Source organism: Anomalospiza imberbis, chromosome 18 (genome assembly GCF_031753505.1).
Source record: "Anomalospiza imberbis isolate Cuckoo-Finch-1a 21T00152 chromosome 18, ASM3175350v1, whole genome shotgun sequence".
NCBI classification, from domain to species: Eukaryota; Metazoa; Chordata; class Aves; order Passeriformes; family Viduidae; genus Anomalospiza; species Anomalospiza imberbis.
The window spans coordinates 2,451,262-2,475,964 of NC_089698.1; the positions used below are offsets into that span (position 1 = coordinate 2,451,262).

General features: G+C 49.2%; 5 protein-coding genes across 10 annotated transcripts in view; 2 read left to right on the forward strand and 3 right to left on the reverse strand.

Annotated features, from left to right (window-relative positions):
• GTF2H3 (general transcription factor IIH subunit 3) overlaps nucleotides 1–24,703 on the reverse strand; it is a 111,663-nt gene that overhangs the window by 48,740 nt on the left and 38,220 nt on the right. The window lies entirely within an intron of this gene.
• Nucleotides 386–3,844, reverse strand: SNRNP35 (small nuclear ribonucleoprotein U11/U12 subunit 35). 2 transcript variants are annotated; one of them, XM_068208398.1, is made up of 3 exons: nucleotides 3,745–3,844; nucleotides 580–1,393; nucleotides 386–549 (listed from the first exon to the last, which is right to left on the reverse strand). In XM_068208398.1, the coding sequence occupies exon 2, from the start codon at nucleotides 1,388–1,390 to the stop codon at nucleotides 593–595; it is 798 nt and encodes a 265-aa protein (XP_068064499.1). In that variant the 5' UTR covers nucleotides 1,391–1,393; nucleotides 3,745–3,844; the 3' UTR covers nucleotides 386–549; nucleotides 580–592. The 2 variants fall into 2 exon arrangements, with proteins under 2 accessions (XP_068064499.1, XP_068064498.1); XM_068208397.1 differs by lacking the exon at nucleotides 3,745–3,844 and adding an exon at nucleotides 1,915–2,021.
• Nucleotides 2,016–6,507, forward strand: RILPL2 (Rab interacting lysosomal protein like 2). Of its 2 annotated transcripts, none has more exons than XM_068208400.1 (4): nucleotides 2,016–2,404; nucleotides 3,216–3,367; nucleotides 5,177–5,270; nucleotides 5,643–5,719. In XM_068208400.1, exons 1-3 carry the CDS (start codon nucleotides 2,060–2,062, stop codon nucleotides 5,247–5,249), a joined length of 570 nt encoding a protein of 189 aa, XP_068064501.1. In that variant the 5' UTR covers nucleotides 2,016–2,059; the 3' UTR covers nucleotides 5,250–5,270; nucleotides 5,643–5,719. The 2 variants fall into 2 exon arrangements, with proteins under 2 accessions (XP_068064501.1, XP_068064500.1); XM_068208399.1 differs by lacking the exon at nucleotides 5,177–5,270 and adding an exon at nucleotides 6,231–6,507 and having other exon boundaries at nucleotides 2,020–2,404; nucleotides 5,643–5,753.
• Nucleotides 3,120–15,989, reverse strand: KMT5A (lysine methyltransferase 5A). Of its 3 annotated transcripts, XM_068208395.1 has the most exons (8): nucleotides 15,714–15,989; nucleotides 13,515–13,671; nucleotides 12,482–12,698; nucleotides 11,732–11,816; nucleotides 11,332–11,391; nucleotides 10,655–10,845; nucleotides 7,462–7,519; nucleotides 3,120–3,854 (listed from the first exon to the last, which is right to left on the reverse strand). In XM_068208395.1, exons 1-8 carry the CDS (start codon nucleotides 15,867–15,869, stop codon nucleotides 3,726–3,728), a joined length of 1,053 nt encoding a protein of 350 aa, XP_068064496.1. In that variant the 5' UTR covers nucleotides 15,870–15,989; the 3' UTR covers nucleotides 3,120–3,725. The 3 variants fall into 3 exon arrangements, with proteins under 3 accessions (XP_068064496.1, XP_068064497.1, XP_068064495.1); XM_068208396.1 differs by lacking the exon at nucleotides 7,462–7,519 and having other exon boundaries at nucleotides 3,739–3,854; nucleotides 15,714–15,984; XM_068208394.1 differs by lacking the exons at nucleotides 3,120–3,854; nucleotides 7,462–7,519 and adding an exon at nucleotides 7,700–9,924 and having other exon boundaries at nucleotides 15,714–15,979.
• Nucleotides 20,724–24,703, forward strand: part of SBNO1 (strawberry notch homolog 1) — a 31,407-nt gene continuing 27,427 nt past the window's right edge. The window contains exon 1 of one of the 2 annotated variants that reach the window (XM_068208390.1): nucleotides 20,724–20,879. Coding sequence is in view for 1 of the 2 variants with exons in the window: in XM_068208389.1 (XP_068064490.1) it covers nucleotides 21,541–21,787 (247 nt within the window). In the remaining variant the exon portion in view is untranslated. Of the gene's footprint in view, nucleotides 20,880–21,511; nucleotides 21,788–24,703 lie in introns of those variants that run through there. The other variant, XM_068208389.1, reaches the window with a different exon arrangement.

A 24,703-nucleotide genomic window follows, 5' to 3' on the forward strand; every position in this document is an offset into this window, starting at 1 on the left:
ATGAGGCATTTTCTGACGTGCTTACTGACCTGTGGTGCACATTCCTCTGTACAAAGGAGTTTCATCCTCCCATGTCATAGACAGTGGATTGGTTCCATGTTTCTCTCTCACCTGGCAGAACTAGTTAAGGACACAGTATCAATATCTGTCCCAGTGTCTTCACAAAAATAATGAAGCCACTTCCCATCAGCTTCTGTTTTGGAGCACAAAAGTTTCAGAAGTTTGTTGCTTTTTCATTCCTGTGTCTCCAGCACGGGACTGTTCCGTAACAGACCTGTGGACATCTGGCACACGGATAACTCCTCAGCCAGGCAGCCAGACAAGGTGTGTGCTCATCTCAGTGGGATGCCTGTACACACGGTGCATTTCTTACAGCAATCACCAGTTCAAAAACATTCATACAGAAGTTTATTTTCTCTAAAGAACAATTCGACACACATCTGAACTGCAGTAGGAACCAAACCATAGAGAGCTGCTGGCAGCAGAGTCACGGGCATAAGGTGGCAACACCACAGCTTGTTCTGGGAATGCTGTCACAGCCCCGAGCTGCTGTAGGGGCAGGTCACACACCCCAAGGACAAGGCACGGTCACCTATCGGTGCTTATCATCATCTCTTTGCTTCTTGCTATCTCTGTCCCTGCTCCGGTCTCTATCCCTGTCCTTCCTGTCTCTGTCCTTCCTTTCCCTCCCCCTGCTCCTCTCCTCTTTGGAGTCTCTCTCTCTCTCACTGTCACCCCAAGCCCATGACCTCTCCCTTTCAGGCCAGCGTTTGTCCCTGCTCCTCTCATGGTCCCGGTCCCTTGTTCTCCAGTCCCTCGTTCCCTCACGAGACCAGTTTCTTTTCTCTGATGATCCTTCTCCATAGAAATCACTTTTCATATTTGGCAAATTGATGGGCTTTCGGAAAGGTCTGTCCCGTCCTCCAAACCGCAGCTGCCCAGATTCTTTTTTGCCTCCAAACCCACCCCCAAGCCTCCGAGGAATCCATCCTTTGAGAGTTCTTTCCAGTTCAAAGTCTACGAAGATCTCGTGTTGGTCGATGACCAGCCTGTTGGCATCTCTGTGGGCCTTCAGCAGCGCACGCTCCTCTTTGTACTCAATAAACGCATAACCCTTGGAAAATCCTGTGACCAGGTCTCGAACCAGACGGATCTTTCTGATGTCTCCATAGCGGGAAAAGACCTCCTTTACCTTCTCTTCTGTGGTCTGAAAATTGAGCCTCGCCACGAAGAGGGTGAGGTGAGGATCTCCCGTGACGCCCTTGTTGGGTACGTACCGTGCCAGCATCGCCCGCCATATGGCCCGGTCGTGGGGCTCCTCGTCCGTGCCATCGATGCTGCCAGCCTTGAGGGGGTCGTACTCCTTCGCTATGGGAGCCCAGTCAGCCATTGTCTAGTGGGGGAGAACACACATGGCACAGGCTCACGGCTGTGTCAGAACAGCCTGTGCAAGAAGCGCTTCCAACACCACTGCACTGTGTTCATCCAAAAATCCCCCAAAGCGCGACACACGAAAATAAACCAGCCGTGTCGCTGTTGTTTGAGTCCACGTGCCGGGACAGAGCCGTGTCGGGGAGCCGCATCCTCCCCCGGCCTCCCCCGGCCTTCCCCCGTGCCCGCCCGGCCCGGCCGAGGAGGGCCCTCGGCCCCGCTGCCGCCCGCCCGTCCCCTCACCCGCCCGGCTCGGCGGGACGCGACTCTCCCGGCGGCCAGGGGCCGGTCCGCCGGCCCGGAGGAGCCGCAGCCGCTCCCGCCGGGCTCCATTTCAGCTCCTCTCCCCGCTCCCGGAGCCCGCCAGTCCCCCCGGCCCGCTCCCGGAGCCGCCGAGGCGGACGCGGCGCTGCGGAAAGGCCGATGCGCTCACCCGCCTCGGTGCCGGTTCCCGGGGCTGCCGGAGACGCCCCCGTCCCTTACCGGCAGCGGAGCGCGGGCGGTGCCTCCTCAGGGGAAGGGGCAGGGCGGGAAGCGGAGCGGGGCCGCTCCGCCCGCGGCCCCGCCGGCAGCGCCGCCCGGCCCGGCTGCGGGGGAGGGAGGGAGGGAGCGCCGGGGTGCGGCGGGCATGGAGCGGGGCCGGGACGGGGAGGAGGAGCTGGAGGAGGAGGAGGAGGAAGAGGAGGATGGCGGCCCAGAGAGCGCCCTGGAGAAGAGCCCGTTCCAGCTGACGGCCGCAGATGTTTACGACATCTCCTCCGTGGTGGGCCGGGACCTGCTGCAGCTCCGCGCCGGGCCGCAGCTGCCCGCCGCCCGCGCCCGGCTGCAGTTCAGGATCGTCAGGGTGCTGGAGATGCTGGAGGCGCTGGTGAGCGAGAGCAGCGTGGCCGAGGAGCAGCTGCGGCGGGAGCGGGACAGCCTGCGGCGGGAGCTGGAGCAGCTGCGGGCGGCGGCCCGCGGGAGCGCCCCGCAGGTGGGTGCGGGACGCGGCCGGGGCACGCGGCGCACGGGCCCCGTCCCCAGCACGGGCACACCATGCGCGGGTCGCAGAGCCAGCCCGGAGCCACACCAGATGGGCTGGCCGGTACTTGGGGTCTGTTTTGTGTCGGCAGGACGAGTCTCACCAAGTCACTTCCCGTCTTTGGCCATGAAAGCCCTGAAGCTCTTTCTTCGGGGTGGTTGCCATGCTGTGCATCCGTCGCTCGTTTCACTGCAGTGACTGACCCGGCAAAGCTGGGTCGGTCACGCACAAAGACACGCACAAAGTGCAGAGACTACCCAACCCACCGTGATCAGCTCTTGCACAGCACCGGCCCCATAGAGACAACTGTATGCAAACACTGAGGCTTCCTTACCCCCTGTGAGGCAAATGGATGTCTTGATAACTACAAAGGTTTTAAATCAAAAAAGGCAGAGTTCAGTTCTCACCTTTTTTTGACACGGAATTTTGGTGTGGCATTAGATGGCTCAGCCTCATTCATCATCTGGGAATAATCTGATAAAAGCATCTTCTTAACAAGTAAATTGCAAACTCTAGGGACAGAGACTTTGCTTTTAACTGTGGTCAGAGCCTGTCACAGTTGTGGCCTATACTCGGCTGGTGAACACAGTCACTAAGAGAATACAAAAATGTGAAGTATAATTAACTGCTTGGAAAAAAAAAATCAGGATTGTGATGAATTCATACTAGTTCTAAAAATTCCATATTTATAAAATCCAGATATTTTACTCTGTGAATGCTGTTTTTTGAGAGGTTACAAGATCCACCACTGTTAATTTTACAGCCCAGCCTTGGACCAGATCAAATGGTGATAGACCTCACAGACCCCAACCGGCCCCGGTTCACGTTACAGGAGCTCCGAGATGTACTGCAAGAGAGGAACCAGCTGAAAGCTCAGCTTCTGGTGGTGCAAGAGGAGCTACAGTGCTATAAGAGGTAAAGCTTGAAGTCAGCAGAGAACTAATACCACTAACAACAAGTACTTCACGAAGCTTATCAGGTGAGAGTCTTGCAGGTTTGGGCCCCTAGGTCAGGATAGGCACTGTCCAGACATGTAAGTGACCCCTGTGCTCCCCAGAGCATGCAAGTGAGCAAAGAAAAAGTGGGGGAACAATGAAGTCTCTATGCAACACGATTTAAAAACCAAACTCCCTTTTCTTCTGCACAGTTCTCAGCCCATTCCCATAACTGTCCCACTCAGCCTACGCAGAGTTACTCCCACTCCACATCCAGACTGGGTTCTCGTGCACAGGAATTCATCTGTGCAGTCACAGCAGCTGCACACACACTGTGTCTAAAGCCACACTACATACCAAAGAGCATGGGGGGTTTCCAGCTCAGATTTAGTCAAACTTTCCTTCCTCCTGCAGCACCACGCTGGGTGATCTCCGGTCCTTTGCTCCCACGGGGGTGTGGCACTGATCTAGAAACAGAATATTGAGCTCTTTCATCATTCATGATAAGCTGTGGGGTTTTTAAGACTGCCAACAGAGGGTTGTGTAAGGCCCTTGAACTGTGCAAAGCAAGTGATTTCAGAGAAGGGTTTGGTCTTTCCTGAAGGGAGAGACAGTGTGAGTCAAGGGTGGGATGTGGGAAGGGTCTTGATCTTGGTGCTACAAATTCATTCACCCCAAAGGCTCTCCTTCCCAACCTCTGCCCCCTCTCATCAGGTTGGATTATAAACTCTTTGGGTCATGAAATTACTTCTTGATCTAGACACAAAATGTCTGAGCACATTAGATTTCAGTTGGGATATCTCAGCAGCACCCTCCTGGATACAGCAAGCCTGCCCTTTGGCTTGGCTGTAACAGGCAGGTTAAGCCAAGAAGTTACACTTAAATCCAAGAATTTACAAACTGCCTGACAGCACTTCCCCAGCTCAGCTGGCTGCTTTGCTGCGCAGCAGTGGAATGGCTTCTTGCTTTGATTTCCCAGCTGTTACACAGTTTAGTACAGGCCAAGTTAAAAATCTATCAGTGGGAATGTTTTCAGGTTTTTAGTGATCTGAGTCACAATGCTGTGCACCAAGAGCTGGGCAGGGCTGCTTTTCAGGTCGAGTAATTTGTGAGATTATCTCCTCATACAGTGTTACAGCTTAAGCCAAAACCCGTTTTCCCTCTAAACAGTCACATAAAATCCTAATTGCAATTGTAGTAAAGAGTAATTGTGCAGGAGAAGAGGATAAATATATGTTCTAAAATGCCTTGTACACATTGGAAATAAGCTCTGCATAACACAAGGTAACAAACATCTCAGAGACTGGCTCAAAGTGACTGGTGGTGTTTGGGGGCTGCATTTTTCATCATGATTTCTGGGTAGAAGTTACTATGCAGATGTTAGAGCTCTGCAGTGTCACCCAACAGCTCACTGTCTCATTTATCCAAGAGGAGAGTCTGCCTCAGAATTACCCTGTGCCTGGTGTCACACCAGTCTTTAAGTGCTCTGTGTTTTTATTTCCGAATCCAGTTGAGTGTTGCTTGGCTGCTCTTTGCCTGCAGCTACTGCAGTCACAAGCTTTGATCCACTGAGCTCTCCAAATGACTGAGGTCAGCTCAGGACATGCTGTGAAAACACTGAGTGTGCAGGCTGGGAAAATCTCACCCTGTTCCAGGCAGGGAAAACATCCTTTGGTCAAACCGAAACTGTTGCCTGGAGTAGGCGGTTACAGCTTCTGGACTGTAGAAACACTGAAGTGGGATGGCAAATTCTAGAGCCGAGGCAAAGCCTTTCTTCTCTCCTCTGTAGGGTGGAAAGAGGAACAGGCACCTGCCTTGCAGGGGAGCTGGGAACCTGCCATCTGTTCCCAGGCCCGGTGTGAGCCTGTGTGGCTGCGCTGGAGGTACCACACATCCACCCCTGCAGAAATTCACCATTTGTGTCCGCACCCTCCTCTTACCCTTGGACTTTTGCACAAATCCAAGTGTGATCACACTTCCCTTTCACCCCCATTATGACCTGCCATTTTTTCTCTGTGGAGAAGTCAGCTTGTTACTTTTTTAGTGTTCTCATTAAAGCATAGCCCTGGCACCATTACATTGCTGTATTTAGAGATAATAATTCATTATTTCCAGTTCACTACAAGGAAGAGGCTGGGCCGCCATCCCTGTCCTGTGAACACCCATTCACCCGTGTCCAGTGAGAGGTCTAACTCATGCACTGTCACACTCTGCACAAACCCACAAAAAATAAACAAAACCATTTCTTTTCCCAGTGGGATCATCTCACAGAAAAGGGACCAAACTGAAGAACTGGAAAAGGAAGCCAGCGGCAGCAGTGCTGGCAGCAGAAGGGACAGTGAAGAGAAGACAATCATCAAACGGTTGTAAGTTTGTCTGCAGCTTTTGGGACAGAATTTGTGAGAACATGGCCCACTCCTTTCACAGTGAATCCAGGAGGGGATGCTGAGCTTTAGTCTAGTTGGCTGGATATTGTTTTCTGCTCTCCATATAAAGTTAAAAACCTGATAAAGCAATCTCTTCCTGGGGAAAAAGCACTGCACAGGAAAGCAACCTCCACCCAGGCAAGTAGGGAGTCACTTTTTTCCTAGGAAAAGCAAGCATTCCTGAACAAAATGATTCAATACTTGCCTCCCCTGCCAGCCCCTCAGGGCGGTGCTGTGGGAGCACCCCAGCTGGCCCTAGGCTTTATTTACATTGTACACAGAACCCACAAGCTCAGGGTCTGTCCCTAAAGTCCCCCAAAATAGCACATTGACAGGGCCAGCCCCCTGCCTATTCCTTGTTTTCCAGATGTACATTATTGTTTCCTTTCTGCTGTTGATTTTCTTCTCTTTTTTTAGGTTTTCTTTTAAACATGGAAAATGAGTATCTTCAAGGACTTTGCTGCTGGTGAGAATGGCACTGATGAGCCTCAGAGGCATTGGGAAAGACAATGATTGGAAGCAGCAGCATCACTCCTACTGTAGAGAATGAGCAATCTCATTAAAATTGTGTTGTATAATATTCTTTCAGAATAGATTTTACTCTGCTTTTTCAGAAACTGTTTGAAACAGACACTTTTTGTATTTCTTACTGTCAGATATTACCCCCATGTAGAAAATAAAACATTTATACAAAGTTGGGGTTTATTCTTATTAAAAGAGCCTGTGATGATCTGTACTACAGCACACTTATCCTGTCCAGCTATCAAAACATTCAGATGATTGTGCAAGATGAAGATAAGTTAAGAGAGACGTGCCATTCACAAGTGGTTGCTTGGGGGTGAGATGAACAGCGGAGAAAAGCACAGTGAAGGAAGAAAAGCTGCTGCAATTGGGCTCTGCCCACACGAAGGGCTGAGGTGCAGGCAGTGCTCAGACTGGAACAGATGCAGCAAACATTTCATTTCTGACAGCTGAAGGTCTCCTGTGGTAGGGAGTTGTGTTTTGCATAAGCTCTGTTCTTTCAATCACCTGCCACAAGCTGTGTATTGGCCCCAGTAATGAGATTTAGCACCAGTGGAAGGATATAGGGCAAACAGAGGAGTGGGGAAAGAAGCTTGAAAGACACCAATTAGGTTCTCCATTTAGAAAGGGAGAATATCCAGAGCAGAAGTCTGAACAGACATAAAAGAAGCAGTGACAGGTATCAAACTCTGATCTTACTCTCTTCAGAAATAAAAGCAGGCTCTGAAGTCTTTTGATTCCCTCTCCTACACTGGCAGCATGAAAAATATAGGGCACTTCACACATCTGCTCAGCTGTACAATGCAAATGTGGCTCAGCAGAAGGCAGAGCTGCAGCCTCCCTTCAGAGGTCAGGAACAACTGTCTGTTAGCAAGGCCACACCACAGGTGGCTGACCCAAGCCAGCTGGTTTAGCCAGGGCACAGAACCACTGAAGTCCTTTTGCCATCTTCAAGATATCAATAAGCCTTGGCCATGCCCTCATTGTGTATTTTCCAGAGCATGGCAACAGGGAAGGCAGTTACTGCGTGGCCTGAGCAGAGGCTTTGTGCACAGAAAAATGAAACAAAGAAACAATCAATCAGCAACAGCCAGGATGCACCTCTGAGCTGAAGAGAGATGCTGACATGTGATCGGAATTCCATCCTCTTCCATGGTTTATCCAGGGATGTATTTTCCAATTTCCTTTAAAAAGCAGTTTAGCTCCCAACCCAAGGGTGTCTTTCCCTGTGACACCTCGTTAGAAGACGAAGCCTTCCCGTTAGGCACAGAGATAAACACCTAAATGACACATTCCAGTGAGAAGTACATCGAGACAGATCTCTAGGTCTCTGTATGCGCTCCTAGAAAAGTAAAGGATACATATGCAGTGCAACATGAGCTTTATTTCCATCCTCCAACGCAGTGCTACTCAGTCACCAGTTAAGCTTTCAGAGAAGACATTTTCTTTTTATGTAAAACAGGGAGATCTTCCCCCTTTCTTGTTTACAAAAGTGATGCTGAAGTACAGAGGTTTCAAGCTATTCAACCTGATAGAGAACATGTAAATGTTTAAATAAAATTTAAAAAAAAAATTCCAATTTTGACTTAAGGGAAGTGCTGTAGTTTAACAAGACACTGTACACATTGCTGAGGTCTCTGTTACTGAGACCAGAGAAAAATCAGTGCCAACTCAGACAAGTTGGCCAACGAGGCTTACCTGAAACTCAGTACATGTAATGTAACAGGTCTCCAGTTAATCCTTCAGAAATGGGAAAATACCTAGGCTTGCTCTGACGAGTTTGCCTTGTTGAAGCAGTAAATAATATAAAGCATTTAATAGCTAATGATTTTCACAGCTTTCTTTCAAAATGCTCATAAAACTGCAATGGAGACAGGTAGTATAGCAGCCGTTTCATCAATAATAAATATATTCTTTATTTTACAGAGACATTGTCTTCAAGTTTTTAATTTAAAAAATACATCACTAAGCCACCTCTCTTGCTGCTGGAGCACACAACCAGGATGTTGTTGCTATCAGACCTATCACATAGGCAAGCATAAGATTGTCTAGAGGGCATTCAGCTGGAACAGCAGCAGCCTTCAAGACATGAGGAATAGAAGACATTAACAGAGCCACAGATCCCTTGCTGACATCTTCCAGCAGCAAGCGTGGCTGATGGCTCACAGCCATTTTCATCTACACACATGCCAAGCCTGCCTTGGCAAAAATTCCAACTGGTAAGAATTCCTCTTTAACATAAAGGACCTGCATTGTATTGCCTGCCTATATCCCAGATTTGGCTCTCCAACAGAAACGTTCCGAACATCCACGAGATGCCAAGAGCTCGACTGCCATGTGAGACAGAGGGACCAGACGTGCTGGACAGACCTACAGGACCAGGCAATAAGGAATCTACTTTCTTCACTGCATGAACTCCATCACTACAGTCTGAAGCTGCATATGAAGATGACTCCTATTTTTGGAACCACTATGCTCTACTTCAAGCATTCACAGTAAATAAATAGCTTCTGATGTGGCTAATTAGCATAGGAAGGTAATATAAAAATTTTTTGGAGAGAGTTTTTACTTCTTTAAAATCCTCTGGGAGACACCTCCAAGAATCAGCCATCGACTATAAAAAAGGTACCTTCTCAAAGTTTAGAAAATAAGTAAATGTCAAACATTAATTCTCACTGTGAAGTTCCATCTTCACATCTGTAATCAGTATCAACCCAGTCTATCAAAATTTATCCTCATTTGGCTGGGAGTAATTTCTCCAAAGGAAGCAGTCAATCTGACCATCCTTTTCCCTCAGTGCCAGTGCATTTGAAGTTCGATGCCAACAGAATGTATGACACAGGAGAAACCGGATTCCTACCACAAATTATTTGCGAATGACAGTAGCATCCATCTCACAGAGGCCTGTCAGCACTGGGCTGTGAAAAGCAGTCTGACAGGCAGTCAAGCCACTGGATGACCAAGTCAGAGTACAGCAGTATTTCTGTCATAAAGCCAAGTTCAGCACCCCAAAGTGGGGCGTGAGATTTCCTTGCAAACGCAGAAGCACAACCCCAGTGATTTAAGTTTCTGTGCAAGTCTTTCACTGCTCAAGTGGCACTGGTCACTAGGCAGAAGCATTCGAATTTTAAGGAGGGTTTTCCTTTTATGATATAAAAGTTTTGGCAATCTAAGATCAATTATTCAAGCCTGCCTGGAAAACTGTAATAGGTATTTAAATACTGCAAAGCAAAAAGGCAGTTTTTAAGGAGCTCGGAAGACCATAAGCCATCCACTAAGAAAGCTGAGGGAAGTGAGGGCAGAAAAAAAAAAAAAATTCACTGAATCCTTGTAGAACACTCAGTCCAAAAATAAAAACCCCAAAACAAGGAAGATGAATTAGTGTTTCAGCCACGGGTGAGCTTCAATGGAAGCTTTGCTTCTGTCTCCATAGTCGTACAACAGTTCTTCACCTGCCTTAATGTCCCTGGAAGCTATGAGGATGAGATGAGGCACACCATCGATGTCGTGGAGCTTGGTCTGACAATTGCCACACTTGCTGTGATTAATGAGCCTTCCCAGACGATTCGTTTCTTTTGTAGCATCGACACTGAAAGAGCAAGAACAGAACACGGGATTGCGCCTGGGACAAGGGCACGCCTGTGGACAAAGCCCAAAGTGCAAATCACATAAAGAAGGAGGAATCCACACCAGTCTTGAAAAATTAAGGAGAAACATAATGTTATGTTACAATACAGAACAAACATGATTAAATAGGCAGCCATAATATGGCAGGGCAGGGAAACTGAAACAACTCTGTGAGATTTTTAAGTTAGTACAAAACCCAGAAAATGAAACGTTTGGACTGTTTGAGCTGCCTGTTTCCAGGAATAGCAGAATCCAGATGTGAAAAAAATTATAAAGCTTGGACTGCAGTGGGTGTCAGAGACTAGAGCAACAAGGACACCCAGTCAAAGTCAAAAGAAATGTTTCTCTTCCAAGGGGTCTGTCCATCCTTCTTTCCAAACCACCTCCTCTCAACTCAGATAAAGGAGTCCATTTTACAAGAGGATAAATTTAGGCAGAAGACCACTGCAGAACTACAAGCCTCATCCCAGCACAGCAGCTCTCCACATAGCTTGTGCTGTACTTCAAAGAAGAGGGCTTTGAGTCACCTACCATTCCTCACAGCCCAGACTTATAGGAGGCTCTCGGACCATGGATCAGTGCTCCAAAAGATTGCATAATTCACAGTTCTCATTAAAAACAAAAAATTTGCATGAAAACAAGAAAAGAATTAGAAGCATTCAAAGCCTCTATCAATAGAAACTTGAGCTTACCAGTAGGTTTTGCTGAGGTACTGGAAATAGTACATGTAGCAGCCTGTGGATGGGTCTTGAGCATACACAGCCTCTCGTTTCTTGGCATCAGTGATCTCAATGAGATCCCCATGATATTCAACCACAAATTCTCCTCGATTAAAATGTTTAGTAGCAATTACTCCTCTCCCTTTGCCATCAATGTAATCAATCTGTTGAGTTGAAAATAAAATACTTTCTCATTTCCCAGCTGATTTACATCATTGCAGATATGCTGATTACTAGGAAATGATCTGTCATTAAAAAACTGCTGCAAAAGGGAATTTGTGTGTACTGCAGACAAAGCTGTAGAAGCACAATGTATGGCACAGTGGAAGAAATGCAGGATGAGTTTGGGACACACTCTGAGTTACTGGGTAGCTGCACACAAAGTCTTCCAATCAAAGAGCTTAGGAGTGCATTTCTGTGAAGACCTTAAGGCCCCCTCAGTATTTATAACTGAGGCTGCACATACATCCTTCACTCAAAAGGACATTGCTCACTCAGAAGGAAGGACTGTGTGTTCCAGTTTTCCTGCATTTTCATCAGAGAATCACAGGGCCCTGAGAATGAGTTCTGCTACTCTTTGTTTAAATAGATTATATCAATATACTGTATAATAAACAGTACATGACTACTTAGGTTGGCACTGCAGTTACCTTCATTCCTTCTTCTTTCCCACTTGTAATCAGCTCATCTATTTTCCTCCGTTCCTCAGTCTGCAGAATAAACAAGAACAAACAAAACCATAATACTGTCGATAGCTTCTTCTAGAGCTGGAAGGAAATTACCCACCAGTGACACTCATTGTTCCAAACCATCCCATATTTCCAGTAAACTGAACAGCAGAAAGACAGATTTCTGCCCCTTAAAATACATAAACAGCTAGATTCTGTTCTAAACTGGTCCAGCATTTCCAAATCTTAAGCATGTTCTTAACAATACTTCAAGTGCACAACTTTATTTGCATTTGGAATGGAAACCATAGTTACACACTTCCCCAAATGCTCAGCTAATCAGACATGTTATAAGTAATGTCGTTTTAACAAGAAGCACTACCTCCAATTCAGATTTGCTCTTCCTGGAACTTCTTCTAACTGGGTAATAATCTGTCACTTTTCGGTTTGGTGTTCTTCCTTGTGTTCTAAGGAGGAAGAAAAAGAGAACACACACACATTTCAGACTGTTTGTTAAGTTACACTGCAAGAGCAAAGGTACATGCAAGAAGTTTTTATTTGAGCTTGGTAAGTTGAAAGGCAATCAATAGGAATCAGTGGTTTTTATCAGTACTCTTAGCTTCAAGCCACAGCTACATCCCCTTTTCTCCCCCACACTATTTCCATTACTCCAGTACTAATTCTTGAACAATACAAGTGAGATGTCGTTGGAAATCAACTGAAGGTCACATTACAAGTCTGGGGCCCCCTGCGTGCCTTGCCAGAAGGCACTCGAAAATTTAGGTCATGAAAACTGCTTGGCAAGGAATTCATTAATGTTAGGTCATATTACTCTGATACCGAGAAAGGGTATCAGCTCAGCCAGGAAGCCTCCAACTGTTTTGTTTCTGACAAGACACATTCCCATTTGTCTACAGGAAAGTAGGTCTTAATGGCTCATTAATTTCTTTTCTTCCATAGGTGACCAGCAAATGTTTCGCTTATGATAGAACAATAGAACACATTAACCTTGCTTTCAAGACAAACAAGTCCTCTGCAAAGTAGGTACGTGGATGCTATTTCAGCGTTTTTAAAGCATGATATTCTTGAGAAAACAAACAGCCGTCCTTTCCCAATTCCATAAGTCACTTACTTTTTCCTTGGTCCTCGTTTTGCTTTAACCATCTTCTTCTGAGCTGGCTTTGCATTGGCCTCCTCAGCACTGCAGTCTGCAGGCAGGGGAGTCTTTTGGGTTTCCACGGTTTCTTGGTTTTGATCAGAGGGCACCGAAGGATTGCACTCACCCTCCTTATCCTTCTGGTCTTCTGGTTTCACAGCACCTTCAATTATTTTGCCACCATTCTTTTTTCCTGGGGACAAGGAAATCGAGTAAGACTCTGAACTTAGGGCCAACTATACCCGAGTGCTTTAAATGAATTCCAGTGGTTTAGAGTTCTGTCAGATGAGAGAAAAAGGAGAGCAATGACCCTGCACTGCTGGGTTCAGCAGCTGCAGATGTTGGGACCAAGAGGCCAATGCCACCCAGGGTAAATCCATGGGAGCTAAAGGGCTGGCACTGACAAAAAATCTACACTCCCCACAACCAACATTTACTTGTTTTTTTTTGCATCCTACCTCAATACAACCACATCCTTCTCAGATAACTGACACAGAGGTAGGTGAGAGTGGTTTAAAGCTCAATAACGTTTTTATGTAGAGTAAATCATCAGGTTTAACAGTCCCATCTGCTGAGACAGATGCTTCAGTCTCACTGGAGAAAAGAAGCACAGCTGCAAGGCCTCAGCAGCGGGACAAGCTAAAGCCATCTTCCCTTCCTTGTCAAAACTGGGGAGCCAAATTAGGAACTAAAGGCCCCAAGTCCAGAAAGCCTGACACTCCCTGCATCAAATGGGACTGAAAATACCTGCTTGTAAAAGTGTTTGCATCAAAGTCTTTTGACAAATTACCAAGGCTGTTAAATGCTCCTTTAAACACAAGCCAGATGGATTTTCTTCCCCTCCATAAACTTACAGAACACTCCCATTTCTAGTCACTGTGAAGCCTGGCTCTCAGCAGCCACAGTGAGGAGGGCTCCTCCTCACTGCTTTTATTTCTTGATGAAAATGTTAGAATTGAGGGAGTGGGAGCACATTCACCAAGATAAGCAATCCAAAGCTCAATCTTACCAGCTCCTTTCCTGTAGGTTTCCTTTAGTGTTTTGCCCTGACATTTCACCTCGTGATACATGACAGAGTTTTCTTCTTGGAGCGGGGGGCGAGCACCAGGAGCTTTGTTGGGATTCAGGTAGCTGTAGATTTTGGATTGACCAATAAACACATTCTCCTAAAATAGACCCACACAAAAAAAAAAAAAAAAATCAGTTCAGCACAGAGATTTCAGGAACCTCAAGCTGGCATCCCCAACAGTCTGCAGCAACCAGGGCTGAGAGGTGATTGTGCTGATGCAAATTACACTGTTTGAAGCATCACCCTCACTGAGGTTGTGATTTCTAAGTGAAAACATAATAGTGCTGAGCACTATGAGAATTTAAATAATAAGACGTGGCAGGATGGGGTAATCATAGCTAACTCCAGCCTCCACCCTTGTGCTTCACACTATGAACTTTGGTGCTAAAAAAAACCCCAAGCCTGAGCTCCTGGGGAGGAAGGCGGCCTCAAAGATTACAAGCCAAAAAAAATATGAATAGTGCAGCAAAAATTGTCCAGGCCCAGTAGAGAGCTCTCACAGCCAGAGAGGTATGAGCTACCCAGCTACTCACAGGAGGTGTCAAATGTTGTTGCAGCAAATTATATGCTCAACTGAGCAGCAGAGGAATCAGTTTTACAGCCTACCTTGAGTGACACCTCTCAGCAAAGCATGGGAGATAAACAGTATTATATTTTATCCATTATATGACATAAAAAATAAAGTGTAAAGGTTGGCTATGGCAAAAAAGGCCCCTTAAAGAGTCTATGCAAAGCGCAATCAGGAAAATGGCAAAACCCTCTGGCATGGCCGGACACCACAGAGCCTGGGGTTTGCTCCCCGGCTCAGGCTCCAAGATGCCAACAGTGAGCAGTGTCAAATTTAGCAAAGATTAGTGGAGCCCTGTCACCTTTGCTTTCACAGCCTCCTGCCACCTGGCTATGTTTGCCTGTGCAGGGTATGGCAGGCACATTCCACCCGTGAAATCTCCGTGTCTGGACAAACAGATGCAACTTGGGCAGAATGAGTTTTTCTTGGCTATAATTTGACTCAACCAAAAGCCGTTTTCAGACGTTGCATGCCAGTTAAAACAAGAAAAATATGCATCCATTTTCTTAGAAAAGCAAGGAACAAAGGGTCCCAGTAGTTAAAAAAAGGTCATATATAGCTGACTAAACAAATACCTCAGTATTTCAGTCACAGACACTGAAAAAGTAAATAAAGTACACAATAGAACAGATAGGATAATTTTAATAATTAACGTGGTCATGAATAACAAACTTCCTATGTACATAATTCACACCAAATTAGACCAGTTACGGGCTCAAATCTTAGTCCAAAAATAAACTACTAAAGACCGAGATTACAATGGAACAGCCTGAGAAAAAGCAAATAGGACAGACACTCCCTGACCTCCCATATTTCTGAAAGGCCTATAAAAGGCAAAACTTGCTTATTAAAAAAACGGGGCTTCAAAGCATAAAATACTAGGAAAACTCTCAATTTTAACAAATACAAGCAATGAACCCTGAGCTTCAAAGTCCTCAAGATTTAGTAAGAAGTTTAAATAGGGGCATTTTGGGAGAAAGCCCAAAGCAGTGAACTGCAGTCCACCTGCCAGCTGAGCCTTCAGGCTTTGAATACACCATGAACAGGAAACGAACAACTATTTTTCCAGCATAGCTTCCTCCCTTCATTCCCAGCTCCCTTCCTGCTGCGCTCTTGGCGCAACCGAGATGCCGCTGCCACGTCTTTGTCTGTGCCAGGCTTGAGACCCCGGAGAGCAGAGATTTTCTCAGCACAGCAAAACACACGAAAGGCTGCAGAGAGGCTCCAGGACTTAATGCAATAGCCACAACTACTTCCACTGGGAGTTAAAGGCAAAGAGACAAGCAGCCTCCGGCCAGCTGCCTGTGACAGAACGACAGGACGGGGAAGATGGCACGGAGGGAATGCCGAGCCTAGTGCCGGTCTGCGGTAGGGCACAGGGAAACATGGAAAGAGTCCGATTGTACTTAAAGTTAACCGATTTCTGAATGATTTGAGGGGCTCCCGAAGGCCCGGGCCCCGCGGCTCCCCGGGGCAGCCCGCACGCCGGCTCGCCCGCACCGGCACCGGGGGGAAGCGGAGGGCACAGGAGACCCCCGGGAGCCGCCCGCCCAGGCCCGGGCACTGCTTACCCCGCCGATCCGGGGGCGGCTAGGGCCCTTCCTCTCGGCGCTCTCGGGGCTTGCCTTCTTCACGCCACCCGCCCTGGTCTTGGGCATGTTCTTCCCTAGGAGCAACGGGGGAAGATCGGCGCCTGAGCCATGTCCGGCGCTGCCGCCCGCGGTCATCGCCCGGCCGCCGCGGCCTGCGCCATGTTTAAAGGGCTGGATGCGGCAGGGCGAGCCGCGGCGGCCCAGCCCCTTCCCGGCGAGCTGCGCACACCGCGCGGGGGAGGAGTCCCGCCGGCCCCGGCTCCCCGCACCTCCCAGGAGGAGCTTCCGCGCCGCGGAGATGCCCCGCGCCGCGCGGGCCCAGCCCCGCCGGCCCCGCCGCGCCCCGGCCCCGCTCCGCTCGTGCCCGCTCCGCCCCGCGCACCTCGGGCCATGGCGGCGGCGGCCCCACGCCTCGGAGCCCCCGCGCCGGGCGGCCCCGACTGTCCCCGCGGAGTCCCCGCCGCCGCCAACCGCTCCGCGGGGAGACGCCGCGTTACCCTTGGCAACCCCATTGGTTTAACCTCCTGCCAATCATCGCGCTCAGGCCTCTGATTGGCGCAAGCGGCCATGACCCGCCCTCTCCCTGTCACACCGCGGTGGCTGCGGCTCCCGGGAGCAGGGTTTAAATGTGCGTTCGCTGAGCGCTGATTGGTCCGTGCCGAGGGCAGGCAGCGCTCTGATTGGCGGTCCGGCAGGGCACGCCCCTCCGCGGCCGGGCCGCGCCACGTGGTGGGAGCGCGCGGGAGCGGGGCCCTCCGGGCCGTGCGAGCCCGCGGAGCGCGGGGCGCCCGGGCTACCCCCGCCATGTCCGCGCTGCCGGTGCACCGGCACCTCCTGCCGCCGTCCCGCCAACGCTGCCTCCCTCCTGCGCCTCTCCGCAGGGCACACGGCCCACGCCACCTCGCAGCAGGGATTCGGGGGACCCCTAATCCTGGCGGGACTGTAAAGCTCTGCTCTGCGAAAGCATTAGGCTGCTTTACACAATGTTTAGCTTAGATCTCCCTGGCTGAAATTTAACTCTATTAGTTCCGTCTTACAAGCTTGCCTGGAGAGCAGGTAATACTCCAGCATTGCACTAAAGCATCAAAGACCTTATGTAAATCCCAATCCCATAACGAGGGCAGCTAAAATATTCCAAAGGCAAATGAAAGAGCCATCATTATCACCAGGAGAGTTGGAACTGCCTTCAGCATCGATTTCCTGGTCAGAATCTTCCAGCAGGACTAGTACATACACTTTGAAATCAAGAAAGTACAATGGCGAAGAGCAACACAGCAATGAGGCAAAGCACGGATGGCTCAGGGGATCTGGATGGATGGCAAGTGGATGCCATCATGGAAATCAGGAAAGCGTCACACAGGACTTCGGTGCTCCATGACAAGCAGAACACTTCTATTGAGCAGTGGTGCATGACTCCTGTTTCCTATCTGTGTTACCCCTTCTGAGTGTGTGTGCTCAGGACCTGGAGCTGTGGCACTTGCGCTATCGCCACAGGCGTGGCTTCCCACCCAAGGCTTATCTATAGCCACAGGCTGCTGCTTGTCTCTCGTGCAATCCCAAAGTGACATAAACAGCCAGTCAGTGATACAGCTGAAAGCCATCCTTTCCCTTAAGAACAGGAAAAAACCCTTCTCATCTTAAGCAAGAACTCGGGGCCTTGTCCTTTCCAAGCTGTCCCACAGCAGCTGGGGACTCACAGGGCAGGAATTCAGTGTGACTGCAGAGCAGTCTCAGAAGGCAGCACAGCACTCCAGTCCACCCCCTCCTCTTCCCGTGATAGCTCTGCATTCAGGCACTTCGGGAGAAGACAACAAACCCAGCTCTGCATGGGCGCTTGTCATTTGTTACATCTGGGTCTTCGATCACCAGGCACATGAATTTTACAGAGAGGCAACCAAAACTCACTGGGTATTTCCCTGTAAACTCAAAGCTGCAGCCAGCTGACATCCTCTGGGCATCACGTCCATGAACATCCATGTCCATGGTGTTCTTCCATCAAGGCAGGTGCTCCAAGCTCTCTGCAAAAGCACCAGAGCAGACACTGCTCTGATTTTTCCACCCCAGTTCGCACTGTACTTACAGCACAGCTGGGATGTAACTGGAAAAAAAAAAATCTTCATAAATTACTAAGATGATTTCCTTCTTGCAGTAATAGGGAGCACTCTTCCTAATGTCTTGGGAGAGCTCTGGAAATGGCCTCAGCTCTAGTTTTGCTCGGCTGTTGGGGGTTGTGTATTTTAAATAATGATTTTCTACAAGTATGTTAAAGCAAAGGAACCGAGCTGGCATCGAAGCCGTGCGGGCCACCAGCAGAGGGCAAAGGAAGCCAAGGAATTCTCTTCCCCAGAGCAACAAAGAAAACAACGTCATCTCTAACTGGCCGCTGCTCCCGGCGCGGTGGGATCACACTGTGAATTAGCAAAACATGTTGGCTTTACCCGTCAGCTGGCTGCGGCCAAAAGCCAGAGATGAGCAGAAGCTGAAATGCTAAAGGCTCCAGCCCAAAAGAGCGTGGCTGGAGCCGCCCGTCCCAGTGACTCGGGACACGCAGCACATGGAGAGAGCGCTGCCGACTCCCGTAATCCAGAGGGAGCAGCGCGGCTCCCGCTAGAGCCAGCGCTAAAACCCAGTGACCTAAATATTCTCTCCCGTAGTGCCGCATGAGCAGCTCCCCAGAGCACCACGTTTTACTGCGGAAATGTGAAATTGTTTTGTGGGGGAAGGGAAGGAAGAGCGAGCGAGGCGTTGATTTGCTCAGAAAGGGAAGAAAATCTTCAAGGTAAATCTCATCGGTCTAGATGAACACTTCATCCAGTTACAAAAAAGAAAAAAAATCTTATTTTATCTTTCAAATCGTAGTTTCATTTTCTGTCCAATATACCAAGGAGATGCTTGTTAAATATTCCCACCTGAGAGCAAGTTCTCACACAGCACCTGTCATATTTGCAATTTGCAAAATAAATGACAGCATTTACACAAATTTCTCGTTCACGAGATGAAATCCCTACAATCTGTGCTTCAGCCACTAGAAATCAAGTAAAAACAATCCCTGAGGGTAACTGCTGAGTATTACATTAAGCAACATCATTTTATAAAGTCACAGAGTAAAATGCCAGTAGGTGCTAACTGCATTTCATAGATGATAAAACACAATTACATTCAGAATTGTATCTACCAACGGTTTAAAAGAAATAAATCTCTGACTAGAAAGTGCAGTGAGATCCGTGAATTACACGCCAAAATTCTATGGAAACAGTCCTGCAGACAAATGTGCCTGTGCTAATTCCACGCCAATGGAAAGCAGCATTTCCAGCAGCGGGATTACTCACCTATTGCAGTGGAGGATGATCACAAACGCTGACAGGTAACTCCCTTTTCAACTCAAGACATCAAAACCCTCCCTTCCTTGTCAGGGTTGTACAGGGCTGCTGAGATTTAAAGTTGGATGCAGCTCGTGTGAGCTGTACTTCATCATGCCTTCATCTGAAGTGTGCAGAGGGCAATAATCAAGATAAAAGCTGCCATTTGAATTGTTTTTCAGGTCTCTGGCCTCACTTCTGTCATCTTTTTCTCCATCTGAAGCATCACTGATTAATCTGAATTACTTAAGTCTCTTTAATTAACGTTGCTTTGTCTTTAAATAGTTTACCCTTAATCTGTCTAATCCTTTATTGGTTATATTAATAGCTGTTAAATTTGTCTAATGATAAAATAAGCAAACTTGCACAAGATTGAATGAGTAGTACTGAACACTTGAAGGAATTTCATGATTGCTTACACTTCATCTATGCCTGCCTCAATTCTGTGTGAAAGTTCATGTTCTTACACAACTGGGAAAGCATTTTATTGGAAGATTGTCTCTTTTAACAAGTCTTCTCAGTCAGGGGGGCCTTCAGCGCTAAAAAAATGTCTCCAAACGTGAAACTAGCACGAGCGGTCTCCAGATTTTAACTCGCTCTCTGCAGCAGCAAGCTTCACGTTAGCAGCTTGTGAAATATTCGCAGGGGAAAACTCGTCAGCCAGCACATCCCCTGGGCATTCCCGGGAGGGCAGCAGGGAAGTCCCCTCGCATTCTTGCTGGGGCAGCTCCCGTGCAGGAACTCTGCAAGAGCCGCGGCGCCCTGAGGGGGCGGAGGCGGCGGCGTCCTCAGGGCGGGGTGGCACCGGCCGCACCGGGGTGCTCGGAGCCGCCAACCGCGGAGGGACGGCACGGGAGCAGGGGGCCGCCTGAAGTGAGACGCATCCACCAGCGGGAGCACGGGCGGGGATGAGCTCCGATAACACCGTTTCCCCTCACGCCGAAGCCCCCCGGGCCCGGCCCGCTCCCGCCAACGCCGCCTCAGGCGGGGGCGCGCGCACGGCGCCTCCCCCCCTCCCCTCCCCTCCCCGTGATGCAGCGAGAAACGCGAGATCTCGCGAGAGCTCCGCCGCGCCGCCGAGTTCTCGCCGGCGGCCGCCATCTTGCGGGCGCCCGGGTCACGTGACCGCTCGCAGCCGTTCGCCTCCGCCTTCCCCTCCCCCCACCCTACCGGGAACCGGGCCCGGATCGCCAAGGCTCGACTGCGGCCGCCGCCCTGGGGCGGGGCCCGCCCGCGGGGACGTCGCTTATTTGAAGGACGGTGGATACGCGGTTTTTTTTTTTTTTTTTTTTTTTTTTTTTGCGGGGGAGGGAACGGGGAACTTGCTGCCTTCCCGTTGCTGAGGGCAGGGAAGAACCGAGGCGCGGCATGTCACGTGACAGGGGGGGGCGAGCGGGGAGCGCGCGCCAGGGCCCGGCGGCGGTCGGTGTCGGCGGGGGGAGGGGGGGGGTGGAGGAGGGGGTGGGGTGGGCGCGAGACGACGGCGGCGGCGGCGGCGGCCACGTGACCGGGGAGCCCGGGGGGCGGGTCACGTGGTGCCGAGCGCGCGCCAGCGGCGGGCGGCGGCTGGCGGGGTCACGTGGGCGGGGAGCGCGCGCGGCGCGGCGGGGGGAGGGAGGCGCGGCCCGGGTCACGTGGTGCGGGCGGCCCCCGGCCCCCCCCCCCCTCCCCTCCCCTGTGAGGGGAGGGAGGGCAAAGATGGCGGCTGTGAGTTAGAAAGCGGCGGGCGGCGGGGCCGGCGGCGGAGACTTCCAGGAGCCCGCGGGAGGATCGAGTGCGACGGAGAGTAAGTTCCGCGCTGTTCTTTTGCCTGGCGCCGCGCCTATTTGGCTGCCTCTGGCCGCTCCCCGCGTTGTGGGGCCGCCCCGGGGGTTTTCTTTCCCCTCAGCTCCTCACCGGGGCCCGCGGCGGCGGCGCGGGGGTGTCCGAGGAGGACCCGTTGTGCTGGGAGCGGCTCCGCGTCTCCCTCGGTCCCTCAGCCCCGGAAGGCTGCGCGGCCGCCCCCGCAGGGGTCCCGGTGGGCCGGGGGCGGCGCGGCGGGCGGGGTAGGCGCCGCCGCCGCCCCGGCGGAGCCCCGCTTGTCCCGCGAACTTCGTGCCCGGGGGCGTGCGGGGGCGGGCGGTGGGGCCCCCCGGTTGTGGGGGAACGCTTCTCGGACGGGGGCGGGCGCGGCGGTGGGTTTGGCCGCTCCCCCCGCCGCATCCCTGCGCGGGCAGAGCCCCCCGGCCCGGCCCGGCCCGCGCCTTTGTGCGCTCTTTCCGCGGCTGGTGATTGTTGAGGTTTGAAATGGAGAGAAACGAGGCGGGGGGGATGGGGGTGTTTGATTTATGGTGCCGGAGCGGCTCCGAAAGCCGCCGTGAGACGGAGCCCTCCCGCCCTTCCCCGGGATCGCGGTGCTGTTGGAGGGATCTTTAAAGGGGTGAAGGTCTGGGAACAAAAAGTCGCGCATGGGACAGGATTACGCAGCCGATTCTGGCCCAACCCGGAAGTTTATGTCGGGAACACGTGTTGGTGGGACGGTGGCGGGCCAGGAGCCGCCGACCCCCGTCTCTCCCGTCGCCTCCCCCGGGGGCTTCCCCGCCCTGCCGAGCCCTCTGGGGCCCCGCTGCTCGCGGGGAGTTGAACCGCGGCGACAAACACGGCCTCAAAGTCCAGGGACTCTTAACGAGCGCACCTCAAACAGAGGTTGCCAGGGTGAGTAATAGTTTAACGTAGAAATGCCCCTACAGTCTGATGGGGAAGAGACCTTTTGGGTTTTTCTTCTGGTTTTTTTTTTTGGGGGGGGTTGTTTCTTTTTTATTTTTAGCTGACCAGGTTCCACACTGCATTTGAGAGTATAAATTAGAACTCTTGTACTTTCTTTCAGGTACTCAAACACGTAGGCTGGTTCTGTGTGTTTGATACCTGTTAAAGATGAAGCAGATTTTGTAAATGCTTAAAAATAAAACCTTTGAATTGATCTGTTAGGTAACTCCAGAGTGAGTAAAAAAAAAATCTTAGTGTGATCAAACGGCACAGTGTGAAGTTGGGAATTAACTCTGTGGTAGACTGTTCGGCTTTAGACTACCAAGGTTGTGTCTGGATTAAAATTATTTTAAAAAATACATTAACGTTTTGTAAGCTGCCCTCCCCCAAAATGAAAATCTGTAGTTGATGTTGTAAAGCAAGAACTGAAATTGTGTAACAGCGTGACATTTGAATTGGTATTCTGTATCTCCCTCACAGCCATGAGATGTTATATTTGTATGCAATCTTAATAAAATGTGGGCAGTTTGTCTTTTTGTCCAGACTACTTCTTTGGTTTCAAAACTGCCTGAGAACTACTCTAAAAGCCAATGAAGCAGGTCATGGATATAGGTAGTGGTGCTTTGAGGCACACCTGGAGCTGCCTCCCAGGCTAAAACTAAGGATCCCGGTGCTCACTTGTTCTTATTTCTTTGAGGTTTTTTACTTCTTAAAAACTTTCACTGCTGGCCAAATTACCAGATTTAGCCTTTTAGTATGAAAGCTGATTTTATGCCAAATTGTTGCATTGTTAAGTCTTTTAATATTTTCAGAACTTCTGAATTTCACATTGCTGACTGTGTAACATGGCAGTTGTAAATTCTGTAGAACAGTCATGAAAAAGCATTGAGGCAGAGATGAAGCCCACAGTGCCCTGAAGTGTCCCTTGTGTCCTTGAAAGCTTTGAGGTTTGAGTGGTAACCAGCCTTGGAAAAGTGGGAATGACTTTTCCAGGATTGGAGTTAACTTATGGTTTTTGTGAGAACACCTTTGTACGTGTGAATGCAAAATTAACTGCTAGTCTTGAGGTTAAGGCATGGAAGGATGAGTGAGTTCATTAATTAGGGCTTTGCTCTTTGATTGGATAGTGACTTGGAGAGGACCAGAAGGGGTTGGGTTGGTTGAGTTGCTTTTTTTTTTTTTTTTTTTTGCTGTTACCCAGGTTGCCTTCTGGAGACAAAAGCTGTGAAATGAGCAGAACCCACGTGGCTATCCAGAGAATCCTGTTGGGTGGGATGGGGCTCAGCAGCCCTTGCACCTCTGCTCTGAGAGGCTGCAAAGGGAGATGTGAAGTTTTCAGGTCAATAATAACTCATGGTTTAGACAAGCAGAGAATTTGCAGGGCAAAGCAGTCTTGTCTCTACAACTGCGGTATTTGTGTGATACTATAAATGGTTTCCAGTACAGTTCAGGTGACAGGTATTCCCCAAAAGGCAGTGGGAAAACCTTTCCAGTAAAAGAAGAGAAGCTGCTGAATGCTGCTTGTGTCCCAGCCAGGCATTAACACCCAGGCCTGCAGCTGGGTGCACCACAGAGCCCAGGTGTCTGAAGGGCTTGTGAATAGCAGTGCCTGCTTGATTGTGATGTTTGGTTTGGACCAACTTATGATACTGTCATTGATTATGGCTTTTAAATAAGCATTTCAGGCAGTCAGTGTTACAACGTGTAACTCCCAGACCTGAAAATCAAAAGGCTTTTCATTGTTTGGGGTTCTACCATTATGTTTCTCAGGGGAAACAGAGCAGGTTGCTCGACATGTGTTTTAGAATTTTTTTCTTTTTTTTCTTTTTTTTGTTTTGTTTCTTTGTACCAAAGCTAAAATGGAAGGAGAGAGAGCCAGGTTGGCATGGATACATGACATGATATTAAACATGGCATTCTGGTTTTGTATCTTTAAATCAGGAATTATTTACATAATGTGCAGTGATCACATAACTGCCTCTTCATCAAAGTTTTAAGCTATGTTCTTCATCAGGAGAGCACCTTACAGAAATGTTTAGTGTGTTTTGGTAGCCCTTCTTGAAATAGTAGCAGTTTGGTTTTTTCTTAATACAAAGACAATAATTAAGATTACTACCATTGAAATTTCATAAATACATTTTTTTTTTGTTTTATTTAATAGGCTGATTCTTGCTCAGTGACATTGGACTACCTCACTAAACATAGACAATCTTATCTGCAAAATTCTACATGCTCAGAACAGTTCTTTGAGTGATGAAATGCTCAGAGAACAGCTTGTAATATTCACAACTTTTTAATAAGTATTTTCTTTCGGAGATTTTGAAGATGTGGCAAACAGGTCCTTATATAGTATTGCCAAGGCTGAGCTGCAGAGCTTGATAAAGTCACTTTCACTTGTGTTAGCTGTGGAGCCTCCTACCTTGCAAGATTGTGGAGCTGGTTCAGCCTGATAATGTTTTAAGCTTAACCAGCATGTGCTACAGAAAATAAAATAAGTTATCACAATGCACCTTCTCCTGTGTTTCTTTTTTCTTCCTCATATAATTTCCTTGCTAAATTAAAATGAGGAGGGTGGGCAGCATTGGTGCCTGGAAGTTGCACAAAGCCTAAAATTGGTGCGAAGTATTCAGTGACTTCTGATGTAAAAATTCTAGAAGTTCAGAATTCCTTTTGTTCCAAACAATGCAGCTTTGTTCCTACTGTACAGAAACAAAATAAGTGAAACTAGTCAAACTTTCATTGTCCAAACTGACAGACAAACAATTGCTGTTGTTTTACTGAGCTTTTTGCTGGGTTGTGAGCAAACATGAATTTTTAAGACTCTTAAAATTTGGGGTATCAGGAGAGAGGTGCAGCTGAGGGATT

Excerpts from the sequence above, each read along its gene's own strand:
- SNRNP35 (XM_068208398.1), bottom strand. The coding sequence starts at position 1,390 with ATGGCTGACTGGGCTCCCATAGCGAAGGAGTACGACCCCCTCAAGGCT.
- RILPL2 (XM_068208399.1), top strand. The coding sequence starts at position 2,060 with ATGGAGCGGGGCCGGGACGGGGAGGAGGAGCTGGAGGAGGAGGAGGAG. Across the intron at positions 2,405-3,215 it reads CCCGCGGGAGCGCCCCGCAG|CCCAGCCTTGGACCAGATCA; the intron begins GTGGGTGCGGGA and ends TTAATTTTACAG. Across the intron at positions 3,368-5,642 it reads GAGCTACAGTGCTATAAGAG|TGGGATCATCTCACAGAAAA; the intron begins GTAAAGCTTGAA and ends TTCTTTTCCCAG.
- KMT5A (XM_068208394.1), bottom strand. The coding sequence starts at position 15,869 with ATGACCGCGGGCGGCAGCGCCGGACATGGCTCAGGCGCCGATCTTCCC. Across the intron at positions 11,817-12,481 it reads AAACGAGGACCAAGGAAAAA|AACACAAGGAAGAACACCAA; the intron begins GTAAGTGACTTA and ends CTTCCTCCTTAG. Across the intron at positions 9,925-10,654 it reads TACCTCAGCAAAACCTACTG|TGTCGATGCTACAAAAGAAA; the intron begins GTAAGCTCAAGT and ends TTGCTCTTTCAG.